Source organism: Lathyrus oleraceus, chromosome 5 (genome assembly GCF_024323335.1).
Source record: "Lathyrus oleraceus cultivar Zhongwan6 chromosome 5, CAAS_Psat_ZW6_1.0, whole genome shotgun sequence".
NCBI lineage: Eukaryota > Viridiplantae > Streptophyta > Magnoliopsida > Fabales > Fabaceae > Lathyrus > Lathyrus oleraceus.
In genome coordinates, this window is record NC_066583.1 from 91754388 (window position 1) to 91774643 (window position 20256).

Genomic DNA, 20256 nt, shown 5'->3' on the forward strand with positions numbered 1-20256 from the left:
CAATTAGATACTCTTTGATACTATCAAAAGCTTCCTAGAATCTTTGGTCCAATCACAAGACAGGTCTTTCTGAAGAAGCTTGAATATAGGTGCACATGTGGCAGTCATATGCGGTATAAATCTTGTGATGTAGTTCAAGCGGTCGAGAAAACCTCTGACCTGCTTCTCAGTTTTGGGTGTAGGCAACTCTTGTATTGCTTTGACCTTGGCGGGATCAACCTCAATACCCTTCTCGCTGACAATAAAGCCCAACAACTTACCAGAACGAACACCAAAAGTACACTTATTGGGATTCAAGCGGAGTTTATATTTCCTCAAACGCTGGAATAACTTCAACAAATGCTGAACATGTCCTTCTTCATCACTTGATTTAGCAATCATATCATCAACACAGACCTCAATCTATTTATGCATCATATCATGAAGAAGAGTGGTCATAGCTATCTGGTATACTGCACCAGCATTCTTTAGACTGAAATCCATCACTCTATAATAGAATGTTCCCTAGGGTGTAATGAACGTGGTCTTCTCCATATCTTCTAGTGCCATCTTGATATGACTATAACCGTAAAATCCGTCCCTAAATGAAAAGACTTTGAATTTAGCTATATTGTCTACCAAGATATCAATGTGTGGCAGAGGAAAATCATCTTTTGGACTGACTTTGTTCAAATCTCTATAATCAACACACATGCGGACTTTTCTATCTTTCTTAGGAACATGCACAATATTTTCCACCCACTGCGGATACTCGGAGGTAACAAGAAAACCAACATCAATATGTTTCTGCACTTCCTCTTTAATCTTCACTACCATATCAGGACGAGTTCTTCTCAACTTATGCTTGATCGGCGGGCATTTTAGCTTCAAAGGAAATCTATGCTCCACAATCTCAGAATCCAAATCGGGCATATCTTGATAGGATCAAGCAAACACATCAGAATATTCTCGAAGAATATCAACCAACCCCTTCTTAGCTCATGGACATAATTGAGACCCAATCTTGACTTCCTTCACATCATCATTGGAGCCCAACTGGACTAATTTAATCTGCTCTTCGAACGACTGAATGGATTTTTCCTCATGCTCAAGCAGATGGGATAACTCATCAGATACTTATTCATCATCAATCTCTTCCTCAACTTCAAACACGAGACAATCAAGATTTGGAGAGGGAGTAAGATCATTATATTCAATGGGTTTGAGAACCAACCTGCATAATGGTTTGATATTTTGATTTTAGAGAAGTGGAGTGCAAACAAATATTATGTAGATGGAAGGATTATTATTTATTTATGTTTTTTGTGATTACCATTTTCAAAAAAAGAAAAAAGTAAAAATAAAACATCATAGATACGAATGAATAAAATTGTACTTTATTGATGATAATAAGAAAATGCCCGACAATGTTCACTTATCCCTTAGGCAAAGGAGAAGGATTTTTCTATAAAATTAATGAAAACAAATTACTTAGTGAAGCGCCACAAAAAATACAAAGTCTCCACCGGATTTTATTTATTCCAAAGGAAGGGAAAATAGCGATAAAACCCCAAATGAGAGAAATGGTCTCGCAACCAAGAGAGGATTCGAAAGCCGGTTATGCAAGGGGAAGGTATTAGCACCCCTCACATCCATGGTACTCCATGGGAACCACTTGCTCGTATCAAATGCATATGGATGTTTATTTATCTGTATGTTGCTTACTATCGGGAATGAAATGAGATAATGAGGTGGGGGAGAATATAAGTTTTAATTTAGTGTGCTCACCAAGGATTTGGGCCCTTGTGCCTACGTATCCTCATACATGCAATAAGGAAGTCAAAGCTTCGTAGTTCAGCTCACAAATGAAACATTTGTTGGTTGTTTTTACTGAACAGTATTAGCATTCGCGTGCTACTATTCACTTGCTTGTATACTCTGTCATGGGAGCAGAAAGTATTTGCTTATTTGCAGTAAAGTGGATACACTTGGTTCACACTCTAGCAGTTAAACATTACTTGCTCGCACATGGAGGCTTAAGCATCGTTCACGGTAGAACGGAAGTAACACGTTCTTATTGAAAGGTTTTGAATAGAAATCCCTAAGGAAAAATATGATTTGATTTGTTGGGTTGATTTTATGTACGAAGACAAGCATCAGACCCTTGGCTAGATATAGTCAACGGTCCAATAACTTGGGAGTTGAGAGGACAATGTTGTCCTAACCACTCTTTTTCATCCAAAAAAGAGATTATAATTGTGAAAAGAGTTTGGCAAGTCTAATCATTGGAACTTAGAGGGTGATAAGTATTTGACCCTTGACTAAGTACGGTCAACGATCAGAGTACTTGGGAATCGAGAGGACCATGAAGTCCTAACTACTCTCTTTCTCCCTCATTGCACCTAGATCTAACTTGTTTGAATCATTAGATGTTTTAAGGGGGAAAGTCAAGTGTCGGGTCCTCAGGCAAGGCATGACCGATAACCCAATTACTTGAATGTTGTGTATAAACATGTACACCCCATTTCGCATTCCAATTTGTTATGAAAATGTTTTAAAAAAGGTACTTGACATTGAATCAAGTGTTTGAATTTATTATGAAAATAGTATGTGTGAAGAATGGAGGTGAGATATGGAATAAGGTTGAGAAGAGAATGGAGAAGAGATAATAGAATGGGTTTGAGAAAGGAATAGAGGAGGGATATGGATAATGGATCATGGAACAGATGGAGAATGCTTGATGTTGGATCAAGCATTCACGTTGCAATGGTGTGAGTTTTATTTGGAATACAACTTGACGTTGAATTAAGTATCTTTTGTTTCTTTTGAAATGCTTTGTTTATCATTTTGTATTTTATCTTGGTTATTAACATGCATGGTGAATTAACTAGAAAGCAATAAATCTAAGCTATTACATGATCACGGGATGGGGGGAACATTTAACCCATAATGGGGGGATGGATCCATACAATACAACATAAGGGAATGAAAGGAAAATACAAGTTACAAACTATTAAACTATGTACCATGCCTAAAGCATACAAGTGGCATGGTACTTCAAACAATACAAAGCTATTGAATAAGAATGAAATGGTTAGGAGCATGGCTAGCTATGAGTGAGCTTGAATCTCAAGATCGCATGCGGAAACACAAAGCAACAAACGGTTTAGCATGAGATTAAGTCAAATGAATGAGAATGATGCAACAATATGTAAGCATGTTCAATGGTTAAAATCGATTCAAAAGGTAATCGATTAATCAATGAAAAGTAATCAAAGATCTATCATATGATTAAGGCAAATGAAACTAAACATACAATGTATTCATCACCTAAATTGAAATGGGATTTTTAATTTACAAAATGATCATAAACCAAATGAATTGATTAAATGGAAAATTAAAGTGAGCATTAATTCTAATGGTTAAAATCTATTTAAACATGAGTTAGGATCAAAATCAATCAAATGAGAAAATAACAATCCAAATTCAAGAACATGATCATGACAAATTGGAATGCGAAATGGGGTGTATGTGTTTGTACACAACATTCAAGTAATTGGGTTGTCGGTCGTACCTAGCCTGAGGACCCGACACTTGACTTTCCCCATTAAAACATCTCATGATTCAAACAAGTTAGATCTAGGTGCTATGAGGGAGAAAAATAATAGTTAGGACTCCGTTGTCCTCTCAATTCCCAAGTACTCTGATCGTTGACCGTACTTAGTCAAGGGCCAGATACTTGTCTCCCTCTAAGTTCCATTGATTAGACTTGCTAAACTCTTTTCACAATTCAAATCTCTTTTTTGGATGAAAAAGAGTGGTTAGGACAACATTGTCCTCTCAACTCCCGAGTTATTGGACCGTTGACTATATCTAGCCAAGGGTCTGATGCTTGTCTCCGTACATAAAATCTACCCCACAAATAAAATCATCTTTTGCCTTAGGGCTTTCTCTTCAAAACCTTTCAATAAGAATGTGTTACTTTCGTTCTACCGTAAATGATGCTTAAGCCTCCATGTGCTAGCAAGTAATGTTTAACTGCTAGAGTGCGAACCAAGTGTATCCACTTTACCACAAACAAGCAAATACTTCCTGCTCCCATGAAAGGGTATACAAGCAAGTGAAAAGTAGCACGCGAACGTCAATATTGTTCAGTAAAAACAACCAACAAATGTTTCGTTTGTGATCCGAACTACGAAGCTCTAACTTTTTTATTGCACGTATGAGGATACGTAGGCACAAGGGCCCAAATCCTTTGCGAGCACACTAAATTAAAACTCATTTTCTCCCCCACCTCATTATCTCATCTCATTCCCGATAGTAAGCAACATACAGATAAATAAACATCCATACTCATTTGATACGAGCAAGTGGTTCCCATGGAGTACCATGGATGTGAGGCGTGCTAATACCTTCCCCTTGCATAACCGACTTCTGAATCCGCTCTTGGTTGCGAGACCATTTCTCTCATTTGGAGTTTTATCGCTATTTTCCCTTTCCTTTAGAATAAATAAAATCTGGTGGCGACTCTGTATTTTTCGCGGCGCTTCAGCTGACGACTCTGCTGGGGATTTAAATGTATTATCTGGTCAATGGATATTTATGAAAGGTTAGGGATGCATGATGCTGATGAAATATGATTAAACTTCCTCTCTTTTTTTTCAATAAGGTCTCTGTTTTTTTTTAAACAAAGTTTTCTTTTTCTTTTCGTTTTTCAAAACTCGCTGGAAAGCGCTGAGAACAGTTTTCCGTTGGGGAGAAGGTTGGGAGATGCTGGAAGAAATGATTTGCTAGGTGGAACCTGGACTTTGATGTGATGGTTGGGGAAGAAAGGATGTGGATTGACCCATCATGTACTGGGTTCTCAGAGGGGATTTATTTTTTTCATAGTCGTCCAGAAAAGGAAGGAAGGCCCAAACACCGTCCGGTATTTCAAGGAGGGGGTGAATACTGAACACAAAGTTCAGACTCACACGGAGGTACTGGTTAAACACATTCAAATTTACAAAGACACATAAGAAGGTCTGATAGTATTTGTGTTTAACAGTGCCCGGGAAATGGGTAGAAAGGATTTGTCAAACATAGTTCAAATTGCAAAGACACACAAGAAGGTCTGATATTATGTATGTTTGACACGGCTAGGTGTAGCGGGGTATTCGTTACCATTAGAGATATTGACTAAATCCAAGGTAAACTATACAAGTCGAGTCGCCACCGCACTTCTATTTATCCAAAGGAATGGTTAGAAAGCGAACAAAAACCTAAAAGTTTTATCAAATAAAAAACTAGTAAAAATGTTAGAGATCTGGGTAAGGGGGTTGGTTATGCAATGGGAAGGTTTTAAGCACCCAAAACATCCTAGGTACTCCTAGGGAGCCCTTTTCACATTTGTTGTAAGGTTGGTATTTTGTGAAAATTTATTTGTACAAACATGATTGAAGAGATGAGAGAAGAATATACAAATTTATTTACATTTTGTGTTTGAATGGATGAACCCATTGCCTATGTACCATCTTAAAAAAGATTAGGATCAAAACCTCGTAGTTCAGGGTAAAAATCTCAAAATGAGTTGGTGAATTGATTGGTCCAAAAGTCTTAAGGTCTTTTGTTATCCAAGGGAGAAAAATCAATCCCAAAACCACAAATCCACCATGTAAGGATAACTTCAACATGCTAGTGAGGGGTTAACCCTATACTAAGCATGGAAGACTCATTGTCCATCACTAAGGATATATGAGAGTATTACGTCTACCTCAAGGATAACTCAAACCTAATAGCTAAAGGTTATGAAAAGTTTTGATTAAGCAAGTGGCCATTGAAACCACAAAAAGATATTTGAATGAGTTATATTTACCAATGAAAAGTATTTACAAAATGGTCCAAGTTGACTTAAAGATTCAATTCAAAATAAGTATCATGAAAAGAGAGCTTGAAGATCAAAAGCATAAGGCTTAGGTTTCTAATGTTTGAAAACAAATGTTAAATGTTTGCACAAAAAGTTTTGGCTTGGGTTAGAGTGGAGAGAAGAAGAAGAATGGCTAAAGTCCTAAGCAATACAAGGGGTGAGGGATAAGAAACAAAACCACAAATGGAGTTCCTCTCTTGAGATCATATTGACGATCCAAGTAGCTCCCATCCTTTGGAATAAGCAATCACAATGATGGTAAACTCAAGCAATCAACAATCAAATGAAGCTCTTGGAAAGTTCCTCAATGTATCTTGGATCTCTCTCTCTTAGAAGCTCATGGCAATGGTTCCTCAATTTGGCTCAATGTTGGAATCCCTAGCACAAGAACACACACATCAAAAGTTTCTATAAAACAAATAAAGAATGGACAAGAAGGAGTTTAGAAGTTGGTCCTTTCAAAGTCATCTTCAACATTAAGCATTCTAAAGGCATGAGGCCTAGTTGCTCTTTGACATTTAAGCACTCTAAAGGCATGAGGCCTATTTGCTATGAAAACTCCATTTTGCTTGGGTAAGGCCCTAATATCAAAGTCCATTTTGTCCAATTCTTTTGCATTTGGTTCTCAACAAACAAACAAAACACAAGCATAAAAGATATATACACAATTATATGCTCAAGTGAGCAAAAGGCAAATGACATTAACATATGTAACACCTCAAAATTTGCCCTCCTCTCTTGGGACTAGCTTAGCATATTGCATTTCATTTTGTAGGACTTTAGGCATTACATCTTTGCATATCATGTGAAATAAGCAAGTCATCCTCCTAAGTCTTTCTCAGAAGATAGAGAGGTTAAGAGATTCAAGCTTGAGGGTCTCATGAATTGATCCCTAGCCATCTGAGGGTTTGTGCTTCAATTAAGGTTTATTGGTTCCTCAAGGAGGATGAGTGTTATCTTATTGGCCAGAGTATATCACCATCATCATGGTCTTATCATCACCAAGAGGTTCATTGTGCCTGATCATGTGCCTTGGGATTAGGGTTTTGACCTCTGGTCAACCCTAATCAGTTGCATTCTTCCAATCAGGGTTTTGCAAGGAGATGAGGTCTTTCATGAGATGGAGATCATCATGTGATTTTATTGAGCTTGTATAAGCTAGGGTTTCATTTTGGAGTTATTTCATCAAGTGGTTGAGGCTCAGAACTCCTCAGTACATGACCAATTCATCTGAGGCCCACAAAAGTCAACAAAAGTCAATTGTCTGGTCAACTGTTGGATTTGGAGGTGGGAAGTGATTAGAAATACTTCATTCATGTTCAAACAAGTCTCATTTGACATTTCAAACATCAATATTGAAGGATTTAAAGTCAGGTCAAAACTTTCCAAAAATAGAAAGTGACCTATAATTCAAACTTGCCAAAAATGGAAAGGTTTTGATCCAACTTCAACTCAACATTACATGATTAAAAAAGCTTCAAATGAAATTTTGTTGAACATGAAAGTTGTATATCTTTCTCTCCCATTTCCAAAAAGTCCAAGATCATCAATTTCTCATGTGTGGTTAAGGAGATATGATTAAAACTTGGCAAAGTGTACTTGAAGATTCAAATGGACATAACTTCTCAACTAAAGCTCCAAATTGGATGGCTCTTTTTGCATTTTTCTTCTCTTAACCTCTAGTTTCCAAATCCTACATTGCATTACATGAATTATATTCACCTGATCATTTGATAATTTCTTGGATTTTTGGAGGGAAAATTTGAAATTCAAAATTGGTGCATGGCTTGATCATTTTACCATTACCATTGGCTCTAAAATCAAATTTTAAGTGGAAATGAATCAGATTTTCGTGCACTATTCACCATGCATTTCATGCATAGGGTGAAAAACCAAATTTGCCAAAACACTCCATAACTCACTAATTCCATTTGCAAATTGGTTTAAGCTTAATTAAACATGATTAGGAGGAGGTATATAAGCATAACTCTAACTGTTTTCAGGATTAGCTCTCATAATTTCAGATCTAGATCTCAAATTCACAAGTTTTTCTCTCAAATTTTCTTTCAATTTCTTCAAACAAATTGCATTTCTCTTGGTTGATTCATCATTCTGAAGCATCATTGAGCAAGTTTGGAGGTAGAATTCAAGAGAATCGTGGCACATGGAAGCATATTCAAAGCATGAATCATCAATGGTGATTTGAAATTCTGGAGGATTCGTGCACAATTGAACTTTAATCTCTCATCCAATCAACTCTACAAGCTGCATAGAGGAAGTTTGGAGCATTGCAAATCCTGGACAACACGAATTCCAACTTCTGCTCTTCAAGAGGTCACCAATCAAATCTCTCATTTCTCAAAATTATTATGATAATATTGTAGATCTTGATGTGCTGATTAAATTGAGCTTTGAATCACAAATTTTCATGCAAAATTGAGTTAGTTAGGTCGATTTACAGTTTTGTGCATAAATGATGATTGCTTCAATTTGATCTTGTTACTTTGAGTTAAGCTTAGCTATGCATGAATCTTTGATCTATGTTGAATAACCTACATGTTGATGTGCTTAATTATGATTTCTGGAACAAATGTTCTTGATGTTGTTACTGTTCATGAGAAGCACGATGAAGAAGATGATGTTCTCATTTGGCCACGGTTTTTGATCCTTCTGCAACGTTTATCCGTGGTCTGCATGTGTTCCCTAGGGCACGTTTTCAATTGGTCCACGTCGTTTCCATGCTAGCATTTCATTGGCTCAGGATTTTGTTGACCAAGCGTTGACCTCTTCCAATTAAATGAAACGCGGCGTTTCATCCAATTGCTGGCACCATTTTCATTTTAAATTTTTATTTCATTTAATTCTTATTTCATGTGTCACATTTCATTTCAATTTTTTCACCAAACTTAGGAAAATCATAAAAAATAGAAAAATACATCAATTTCATCCCAATTTTTTGTATTATGATCCTGATTCTCTCTAGTTTTTTATCATCATGATTTTACAAATTGTGCTTGGCTGAATTTCATTTTGTGCTAGGGTATGTGAGCATGTATGCATATTTGACCTTGCCTTGGTTATCATGTTGTGAAATGCTGGTCTTTGATCCAATGATTCTGAAAGTTTGCATGATGAAACTAGACTTATTGCTTGACATTTTGGTGTTGATTTGGTATTTTTATCAATTATCATTTCTGTTTTATGATCATGTTAAGTAGGTGTGACAATTTGTGTCACACCTTTTGATGTTCAACTTATATGATGTGTTTGACATGCCAAATGATCTCCAAATGTCCTGATTTTTTGTGTGATGCTTGATATGAATGTTGTGATTGATCATGATTTGTGTTGGAATTTTTTGGATCATTTATGATTTGTTTGAGATTTTTCATTCTGGATGGTCACATTTGAGCTTTTAAATTGCCTTGAACTTCATTTGATCACAAGATGCTTGTTTCTTATCCAATGCTTCTAAATTTTTGCACACTACTTCTAGACATGTTGAGTGTTGTTTTGGATTTGGTTTGAGGTTTTTACCAATTACCATTTCTGTTTTATGCCTATGCTAACTTGGTGTGACAATTTGTGTCACACATGTGCTTGTCTTGTGCTTGTCTTGACTTATGCTATGTGATTGCCATGCCTAATGATGTCCAATGCTCCTAATTTTCTGTGTGATGATCATGTTGTATGTCCTGTTTACTCATGAATTTTTCCAAGATTATTTGAATCATTTTTGATTTAATGTGCATTTATTTCTTCTGATGTCACAATGTGGTCACAACTTGCATACCTTGCCATGTTTGGTTCATGAAATGCATTTGGTTAATGATATTGATATGGGACCTTTTGGAATGTATTCTTGATTGAATGAAGTTGATTCATGTTAAATTTCATGTTCTGTTTTGAATGTTTGACCTATTTTTGACCCTAGGCTTTGACCTAGTGGTTTGGACTCACTGTTTGGATTATGGATTTCAGGTTAAGAAGCACATTGCCATGGTTGGATTGGTCCACTCCTTTGAGTTGATTAATTGGTTGATGTTGGCTAACCTTGAGTTGTTTTGTAGTCTTTGAGGCCAAGTGGCTTAATAGCTTGTGCCTTGCACATTGATGCTTGATGCTTTGTCTGATTGTGTACTATTGCCTGATGACTGTTGTCTGTTTGGTTGATTGCATTGTGTACTGATTGGTTTAGATTTTTTTCAGGTACCTAATGTCGCACCTCGAAAAAATGGGGGATACGACTACAAAGTGAAGCGCGATCGCACGCTCGCAATGATGGACTGAACAGAGTCGCCACCGAACTTTATTTATTCCTAAAAAGGAAAGGGGAAATATCGATAAAACCCAAGACAAAAGAAAGGATAAGATATGGTCATCGCAACCAATATCCGGGTTCGGGAGTCGATTACGCAAGGGGAAGGTATTAGCACCCCTCACGTCCGTTGTACTCAACGGGAACCATTAGGTTAGTTGTGTGCGTTAGTGTTAGTTAAAATATTAGGCTTTTCAAGTTATTAGGTGGGAAAGAAAGAATAGAAGAAAGAAGAAATGTTTTTGGATTTTTTTAACGAAGGACTAAACCTAAGTTTTTTATTAGTGGGCCTGACAAGATTTACAAATCCTGCTCCTACGTATCTCAAAAGAGAAATCAAGGCTTACGTAGTTCTGGATAGAAAAATGTTTGTTTGTTGGTCGATTTTAGCGAAGGCTATATTGTATTAATCGACAAAAACATCGTTTTACCCAAAACAGATGAGGAGTGGACGCGTACCACACATTGAACGGATTTATAGATCTACATTCGGAAAAACGTCATTTATCTCTACTCAACAATCGTGGCCGAAACATTGTTTTATATCACTTAAGACAAGATACCTTTCGTTTATGAAAAAGGTTTTTGATTAATCGCACGGCGGCGAGAAAAGTGTTTGATTGGTTGGATGTATTTTGAGTGATGGCGAGAACTTGGATGAGCGAGATATACATCTCGAATCCTAGTCTCAGGAGTGCATGGTATACACCATGTTCCATTTCCATCTTTATTGAAAGCGTATTAAGGTAGGAATTAGGTATTTTGAAGTTTGAAAGACGAGTACTTGTGACCTACAAGCTCTTACAGCTTGGGTCTAATACTCGGGACTACGTCTGGACATTCCACCCAGGCAGTCTGTTTCTTTCCAATATTGCTAAGAAAATGATTCGAAAACTTATGAATGTTTTGGAGGGAAGACGAATATTTATGGCTTGCAAGCTCTTACAGCTTGAGCCTAATATTCGGGGTTACGACTGGATATTCCCTCCAGGTAATCTTTTTCTTCCAACTTTATTAAGAAGATGGTTTGAGATATTTACAGGTGTTTTGGAGAGAAGACGAATATTTATGGCTTGCAAGCTCTTACAGCTTGAGCCTAATATTCGGGATTACGACTGGACATTCCATCCAGGTAATCTTTTTCTTCCAACTTTATTAAGAAAATGATTTTGAATATTTGAGTGTTAAAGAGAAGACGAATATTTATGGCTTGCAAGCTCTTACAGCTTGAGCCTAATATTCGGGATTACGACTGGACATTCCATCCAGGTAACCTTTTTCTTCACGCTTTGTTTAGAAGGTAATTTGAGGTATTTACGGATATTTTGGCGAGAAGACGAATATTTATGACTTACAAGCTCTTACAGCTTGAGCCTAATATTCGGGATTACGACTGTACATTCCATCCAGGTAATCTTTTTCTTCACGTTTTATTTAGAAAAAGATTTGAATATTAAATTAAAACAATTAAAGTACCGAGGTTTGAAATTACTTAAAGTTAAGTTGATGTTGCTTAAGAGCTCATTGTAAGAAGGCCCAAGAGTAAGCCATGTGAGGTTGATGGCGATGCTTAAAAGCAATCGACTTACAAGGGTATGAAAATGGGCTCGATATTGAATCGAGAAAAGAAATGATTTTTATAGTTTTAAAATGGTTTTGAATGAATGATGAAATTAATAAAAAAAACAGATTTTTGTGTTATTAAACAATAATACAACTACGAGTATGGGTGAAATTATAATAAAACACAAACATAGAAAAAAAATGAATGCTAAAAGAAATAAAGAAAATGCAATATGTGGGTATTGAACCCACTCCACTAAAGACTTAGAATCTACACTCTCTCCACTAGACTGCTTATAATTAGTTATCATTTAAATAACAACATAAATATATAAACCATACTAGATTGGAAAAAATGAAAAAAGAAACTAAAATAATAAATAGTAAAGGTCTGTTGGATTACCAAAGAAAACCCAGCCGCCTGGCTGTTGGGTTTCCAAAGGGGAATAAGTTGGAAATGGTAAAAAAAGGAATCATCGTTAATCACCAATATTAATATCTACTGGAAACAACCAAAAGTCACTTAAATGGAATTAAATGGTTTTTAAACATACTTAAAGTAAATAATAAAAAAAGAAAATGAAACGGAATAGCGTTCAACTGGGACAGATCTCTTCCTCTCTCAGTCTCTCAATTCCGTTCCCAATCTCACTGAACCCTCATTTGCTCACCGCTCACGATTTCTCAATCCCGTTCCTAACCTCACAATGCTCTAAATCTCTCCACCATTCGCTCGTTCTCAACCTTGCTCAATCACTCTGTCCCCAATCGCTCTCGCGTACCACACAATCTCTCTCACTCTAAAATGCAAGGGTCCAAGGTTTTAAGAGAAATAAAACGAAAGAGGCTCACCTTCGGCGAAAACGACGGAGACGATGAAGCTCAAAACACACTCCTCCGCTTCTTCAATCCAGGTATGATTTTGGGATTTAGGGTTTTTTTTGAGATTCTTTTCCGCCTCAATTTTCGTTTTCGAATTCTAGCCCCCCCTCTCTCCTCACTAATCCCTTCACTATTTATCCTCCACGAATTAGGGTTTTCAGGATGGCATATGGAGCTCAAAAGAGTATCCTGCAAAACCCCTTTCTGGGTGGTCAGGGTTCGGTCGCCCTAATCGATGCTTGGGTTGGAACAGGTAAACTTGGTTTTGCTTTCTTCTACGTTTTTGTCCTTATGCTCAATTGGGATTTTCTGGATTTTTAACTGTTTTGCTATTAATCTTATTCTTTTTACTGCAGTGACTTAAATGGAGCATTGATTTTTAACTGCCTTTGACCATGTGAAGGAATTTGTAGACATCCATCCCTTCAATCTCGTTAGCTTTTGTCTCTTGTAACAAGCTTGTGCCGCTCAAAGAAATCTCCTGCTCTTTTGTGTATGTGTTGTCTGTGATGAAGCAGAAGTCTTCAACTTGTTAGTCAGAAGTGGCAACATCTTAATGCTGTCTTGAATTGCATCGTCAGCACAGGAAACCATGACATTCATAGCTCCGGTTTTCTGCTGGAGCTTAGCTCCCTCGTACTTATCTTGACAAACCATCAAAGATCTATTCAACTTCTCCTGAAACTTTGCCATTTCATTATCAAACGTTTGTTGCACATTAGTAATAGGAATACTGCAATTTCCAACACAATGGCTTATCTCCTCCTGCCTTCTGCTTCTATCAAAGCACTCATATGCACATTTAAAATAGGCTTTCTGAAGAGTGTAGTTGACATGGTCTTGAACAGGGGCAAGCTGAGTTTGAGCAGTTACATTCACTTCCTCAAGTTTTTGCCTAAGTCTCTGAGAAGCTAATTGTTCTTCAGCTGCTGCGAAATGATCCATCTGATATACCACTTATCATTCTGTAATAATGGACACCGTATTGTGCATCCGTTCAAAGAAACTGGTGCAGAATTGCAGGATATTGATGTAATGCAGATGATCAATAAACCAACTGCGACTACCCTTGCATATGGCCAGTGTAAGTATAACATTTGATCATGACCATGGTGTGTTCACGGCTTATGATTTTCTAATTTCATTTGTAACTTCTGGTTTTTTCACTTGTCTACTATAGCCATCTTCTATTTTTCCTTTCCGATATGCACCAAATATTTGATGATGATGACGCATTGGTGTTTGCCTGGTTTCGACCAGAATTGACTGCTAATCTTGGATTAATGAACTGTTGTGATGCTGAAATTTTGCAGGAACAAAGGCTGCATCAATAAAACAGTGGCTTTCCACTTGATTTCGAGACCGAAGAAAGGAGTCCCGGCGAAGCAAATCCCTGTAACATAACTGCATCCTCAACAGAGTGAGAGAATTTTGATTTTAACTTGCGAGCAGACAACTGGTGGAACAAGTGATTTTTGGTGAACCAGTCATCATCAGTTAAGATAAGCCCAATGATTGGTGACGATCTTGTTCTTCATAGAAACTTGCATCACTCTCGAGTGAAGAACGGCTGAAAGTGAGAACTCAGATACGAAAGAAGAAGCGTGTCTTAATCGACATTTTGATTTCCTGTTATCAACATCCATCTCCACTGCCTGCTTCTTCCTTCCTATCTTGATCTGATTATCCAAATGACAACGTGCAATGGCCTCCGGCAGCCTGATTAAAGCCTCCAACTGCCTAACTGTCATACGATATGCAACCCTACTGCCAGGATTTGTATCAGCCCTACGAAGAGCAACATACGAGTCTACCCGTGGTTTTCTTGCATCTGGCGTTAGCTTTGGTTTAAGAGTCTTTGCATAGGCTATATAACGCCTCAGTTCTGCTGTAGTGAATGTTGGAGCAAGAGCATGTTCACGCTTTTGATGAATGGTTTTAGGATTTCTTTATTGAAACTTTGTAAATCCATGTTTGTAATGAGTATGATTACGAATTGTAATTGTGAAAATTAACAGGGATGCATGTTGTTGTTATGGAACTCTTTTGGAATTGGGATTTGTTTTTTTTGAATAACTGTTTTGGATTAATGAACTTTGGGTTAATTGGTTAATTTTTATGATTGAATGGATTTGGATGCGAAATGGATATGAAATGGATTTTGGTTCCAAATGGATAATGAAAATGGATGTGGATTTTGGGTATAGTTTGAAACAAAAATGGATTTAAAAATAGAGTTGGGTTATTGGATATTTGATTATAAAATGGATGTGGATTTTTAGGAATAATCCAATATTAGTTTGAATATCAATTTAATTAATAATAACGAATCAGCAAAAATCAAATTAAAATCAAATTAATCTATAATTCATTTAAAATTACTTGGATATCAACTCTAACATTCATTTGAAAATTAAAATCGATTAGAGTTTGAATCATTAGTAAAATAAACAATTAAGATTAAATTGACAATTGGAATTAAACTTAATTCGAAATTAAAATCAAATTGAAAAATACAAAATAATAAAAAAATAAGATATTAAAATCCATTTTATAATCAAAAGCACCATGATCAAAAAGGCATAGACAATGACCAATGTGTAACAAAAATATGGATTTGGGAACGAATGTATGCAAATGAACCTTAGACCAAGTGCCAAACAAAAATGAAAAAAATGGAAAAAATTCAGGACCAAAATCGAGGTATGACAGTTGCCCCTATTTAAGTATCTTCTACTAGAGAATATGAAGCAAGACACTCTTCATATGATCATAGTGGGAGATGGTTAAATACTAAGAAGCCCCGGATTTTGATCCTGAATCCCTATGACATGATGTGATATGATATGATATGATATGATATGATATGACATGATATGATATGCATGATATGATATGCATGATATGCATGGATGCATGATTTTTCCTTTTTTAATTTTCTTCCCTGCTAGGGATATGGTGGACCCTTGACAGGAGATGCTACTAGACAGACCAATATGTGGGGGATACTGATGATCCACAGGGAGACAGACAAATGGGGTAAAAAAAACAACTTGCTGGGGAAACAGTCTTGCTGGAGAATCAGACACACACTGGGGAGTATTCAAAGTGAGATTTGATAAACGACACTTAGAATACAAGGGATTTCGGTAGTAAGTTCACACATGACTTACTAAACCCGAATAAGAAAAAAATGTCACAGCAGGTTTAGATATGACCTGGCAATACTGGAATAAAACACGACAAAACAGGTTCATATATGACCTGACAATGCTGGGGGAATATCAAGAAGTTCTGACAGCCGGTCCAGATGTGACCTAACGAACTCAGAAAAAAAATCAAAAAGAGTGTATCAACAGGTTCATATATGACCTGGTAATGGATAACAGTTCAATAACAGGTTCATATATGACCTGAATAGGATTGAACAAACAGAGAGAAACAAATCTTCAAAGCAGGTTCAAGTATGACCTGACACCGGAATAAGGGTTCAACAACAGGTTCATATATGACCTGGTAATGGATAACAGTTCAATAACAGGTTCATATATGACCTGAATAGGATTGAACGACAAGTTCATATATGACCTGATAATGGATAAAAGTTCAATAACAGGTTCATATATGACCTGAATAGGATTGAACAAACAGAGAAAAATCTTCAGTACAGGTTCAAGTATGACCTGACACCGGAATAAAGCTCAACAACAGGTTCAAACATGACCTGAATAGTATTGAACAAAAGTGAAAAATCTTCAGTACAGGTTCAAGTATGACCTGATACCGGAATAAGGGTTCAACAGCAGGTTCATATATGACCTGAATAGTATTGAACAAACAGAGAAAAAACTCTTCAGAGCAGGTTCATGTATGACCTGACACCGGAATAACAACAATTGGACTCTGACCGTAAGCAATGGACTACAACCAGCTTTTAACGGATTTTGCCAACAACAATTGGACTTGAAAATGACTGCGAAAACCAGATGTTGGTTTAAAGATACCAAAGACAAAACGGAATTAGAGGTCCAAGGACATAGGATCAACGGCAAGACCTAGGTCAATGCAAAATGAGCACGAAGTACATTTCGGCTATGCATGATTTGAATGCATGATGTATGAATGATCATGATTATGAGAATGCTGACACTTAGCAGACTGGGTGTTTGTAGGGACAGAGATTCGGATTCCTCAACACCAATAACTCATACCCGTACGGTTAACAGGCGCATCCAGAGGAGAAACTATCATGATTGACAGTTATAAATAACTAAAGATCCATCCTTCTAGAGGATTAATAAGTTGTATTCCATGGGGACTTTTGTTGGTGCTCTAGGAACATTTATGCAACCTCGAGGCTTTTGGGGAAACAAAAGATTTTCCTTCGTTTTTCACATGTATCAAAGTAAATTTGTTCTAAGTTTCAAATTCTTTTTCCAAGTTTCAAAACTTCATTATTAACAAATAAATGACATTTTGCATAACAAAGAAAAGCATAGATGAACACAAATTAACAATGATTGGGAAAACTTGTATTTTATTCAAGAATGGTAGCACACAAATGGCGTAGCTCCATAGAGTGTTACATTTTTTTGAAAATGGCAATAAGGAAAGGTTTACATTGAATTCAGTGACCACTAACATCCCTACTAGATATGACTTCCCAAAACCTTGCTTCTGAGGGGAGTAACTGGATTAATCTTCCACCTCAAATTCTTCGGTGTTAATCAGTAACAACTGATGCAGTTTATGCCTTTTGCCCCTAACTTTTGCCTGGATCGCCCTTTCGGGTTTTCAATCCACCGGGACGCTCTTTTTTGCCTAAGTCGCCTTTTCAGGTTTTCAACTTAGCGAGCTACCATCTTTATTCATCCCTAACTTTTGCCTGGACCGCCCTTTCGGGTTTTCAGTCCACCGGGATACCCTTTTTTTTGCCTAAATCGCCCTTTCAGGTTTTCGATTTAGCGGGTTTTTGTTAGGCATAGTATTTTTTAACTGCATCAGAGTTCACGGGGTGTGAGAGCTCTTCATCATCCATAGTTGTGAGAATCAAGGCACCTCCGGAGAAAGCTTTCTTCACAACATATGGGCCTTCATAATTGGGAGTCCACTTCCCACGTGAATCCTTGTGTATTGGCAAGATCTTCTTAAGCACGAGGTCTCCTTCTCTGAATTCCCGAACACGTACTTTCTTGTCAAAAGCCCTTTTAAGCCGTTTCTGGTATAATTTTCCATGGCACAAAGAAGTCAATCGCTTCTCATCTATGAGGTTCAACTGATCAAATCTATTTTGAATCCACTCAGCCTCTTCTAGCTTGGTTTCCATCAAGATTCTCATTGAAGGTATCTCTACTTCAATTGGGAGAACTGCTTCCATCCCATATACCAAAGAGAACGGGGTTGCCCCTGTTGAAGTGCGGACGGAAGTCCGATATCCATGCAATGCGAAGGGTAGCATTTCGTGCCAATCCTTATAGGTTTTTACCATTTTCTGCAGGATCTTCTTGATGTTTTTGTTAGCGGCTTCAACAGCACCATTCATCTTTGGACGATATGGTGAAGAATTATGGTGCTCAATCTTGAAGCTCTCGCATAATTCTTTCATGGTCTTATTGTTTAGATTCGTCCCATTATCTGTGATGATCCGACTTGGAATTCCATAACGGCAAATGATCTCTTTCTTGAGAAACCGTGCAACCACTTGTTTTGTCACATTAGCGTAAGAGGCGGCTTCTACCCATTTGGTAAAGTAATCAATGGCAACGAGGATGAAGCGGTGACCATTGGAAGCTTTAGGCTCGATGGCGCCAATCATGTCGATGCCCCACATAGAGAAGGGCCAAGGTGACGTCAAAACATTGAGTAGGGTCGGAGGCACGTGTACCTTGTCGGCATATATTTGGCATTTATGACATTTTCTAGCATAATTGAAGCAGTCGGATTCCATGGTCAACCAGTAATAACCAGCTCTCAAAATCTTTTTGGCCATGGCATGCCCATTGGCATGAGTTCCAAAGGATCCTTCATGAATCTCCTTGATCAACAGGTCCGCTTCACGTCCATCCACGCATCTGAGCAGAATCATGTCGTGATTTCTCTTGTACAACACACCATTGCTTAAGAAGAATTTGGATGCTAACTTCCTCAATGTTTTCTTGTCAAGGGTTGTTGCATTTGTTGGATATTCTTGATTTTGCAAAAAGCATTTGATGTCGTGAAACCAGGGTTTACCATCGGCTTCCTCTTCAACTGACTGGCAGTAGGCAGGCTCAACTTTCCGCTCGATCTGAATGAGAGGTGCTTCATTATGGAATCTAACTTGATACATTGAAGCCAACATAGCCAAAGCATCAACAATTTGATTCTCAGTTCTCGGGATATGACGGAAAGTGATTTCGTCAAAGTATTTTATTAGTTCCATGACATGGGCACGATATGGGATCAACTTGGTATCACGGGTTTCCCATTCGCCCTTGACTTGGTATATCACCAAGGCTGAGTTTCCACATACTTCGAGGATTTTGAATCGGAGATCAACTGCTGCTTCAATGCCTAGGATGCACGCCTCATATTCTGCTATATTGTTTGTGCAGTCAAAACACAACCTTGCTGTGAAAGGAGTGTATCCACCATTCAGATTTAATAGAACAGCTCCTACGCCATGCCCCATGTAATTGGAGGAACCATCAAACATGAGCTTCCACCGAGATCCGGGTTCAGGTCCTTCATCAAGTCCCGGGGTTTCACAATCTTTTACTACCATAATGTCCTCATCTGGGAAGTCAAACTTCAACGGCTGGTAATCTTCCACGGGCTGGTTTGCTAGGTAATCAGACAACACACTTCCTTTGATGGCTTTTTGAGACACGTATTGGATGTCGTACTCAGATAATAACATCTGCCAACGGGCGAGTCTTCCAGTCAAAGCAGGCTTTTCAAAGATATACTTTATTGGATCCATTTTTGAGATCAACAAAGTAGTGTGGCAAATCATGTATTGTCTTAGACGACGAGCGGCCCATGCTAAAGCGCAACAAGTTTTCTCTAAGAGTGAATATCGGGATTCACAATCGGTAAACCTCTTACTCAGATAATAGATAGCATGTTCCTTTCGACCGGTTTCGTCGTGTTGTCCCAACACACATCCCATTGATTTTTCAAGCACAGTTAAGTACATAAAGAGTGGTTTCCCCTGGACAGGTGGAATTAGAATAGGGGGCTCTTGCAGGTATTGTCCGATTTTCTCAAAAGCCATTTGACAGTCAGAGTTCCATTCGACTGCTTGATCTTTTCGAAGCAATTTGAAGATAGGCTCACATGTGGCCGTCATATGTGAGATAAACCTCGAGATATAATTCAAACGTCCCAGGAAGCCTCTAACCTCTCGCTCGGTGCGTGGAGCAGGCATCTCTTGTATAGCTCGGACCTTGTCGGGATCTACCTCAATTCCTCGTTGACTAACAATGAAACCAAGCAACTTTCCAGATCGGACACCAAAGGTGCATTTAGCAGGATTTAGTCGTAGTCGAAATTTCCGAAGACGCTCAAATAGCTTTTGCAAGTGGTCTATGTGATCCTCTTCACTTTGAGATTTTGCAATCATATCATC

At 37.7% G+C, this 20256-nt stretch overlaps 1 protein-coding gene across 1 annotated transcript; it reads right to left on the bottom strand.

The window, feature by feature from the left end:
* Window positions 1-13115: 13115 nt before the first annotated feature.
* On the bottom strand, window positions 13116-13592 carry LOC127078911 (uncharacterized). Its single transcript, XM_051019324.1, has one exon. The coding sequence runs from the start codon at window positions 13590-13592 to the stop codon at window positions 13116-13118; it is 477 nt and encodes a 158-aa protein (XP_050875281.1).
* Window positions 13593-20256: the final 6664 nt, after the last annotated feature.

What these genes read in the sequence shown, in the direction of transcription:
- LOC127078911 (XM_051019324.1), bottom strand. Translation starts at nt 13,592, where the DNA reads ATGGATCATTTCGCAGCAGCTGAAGAACAATTAGCTTCTCAGAGACTT.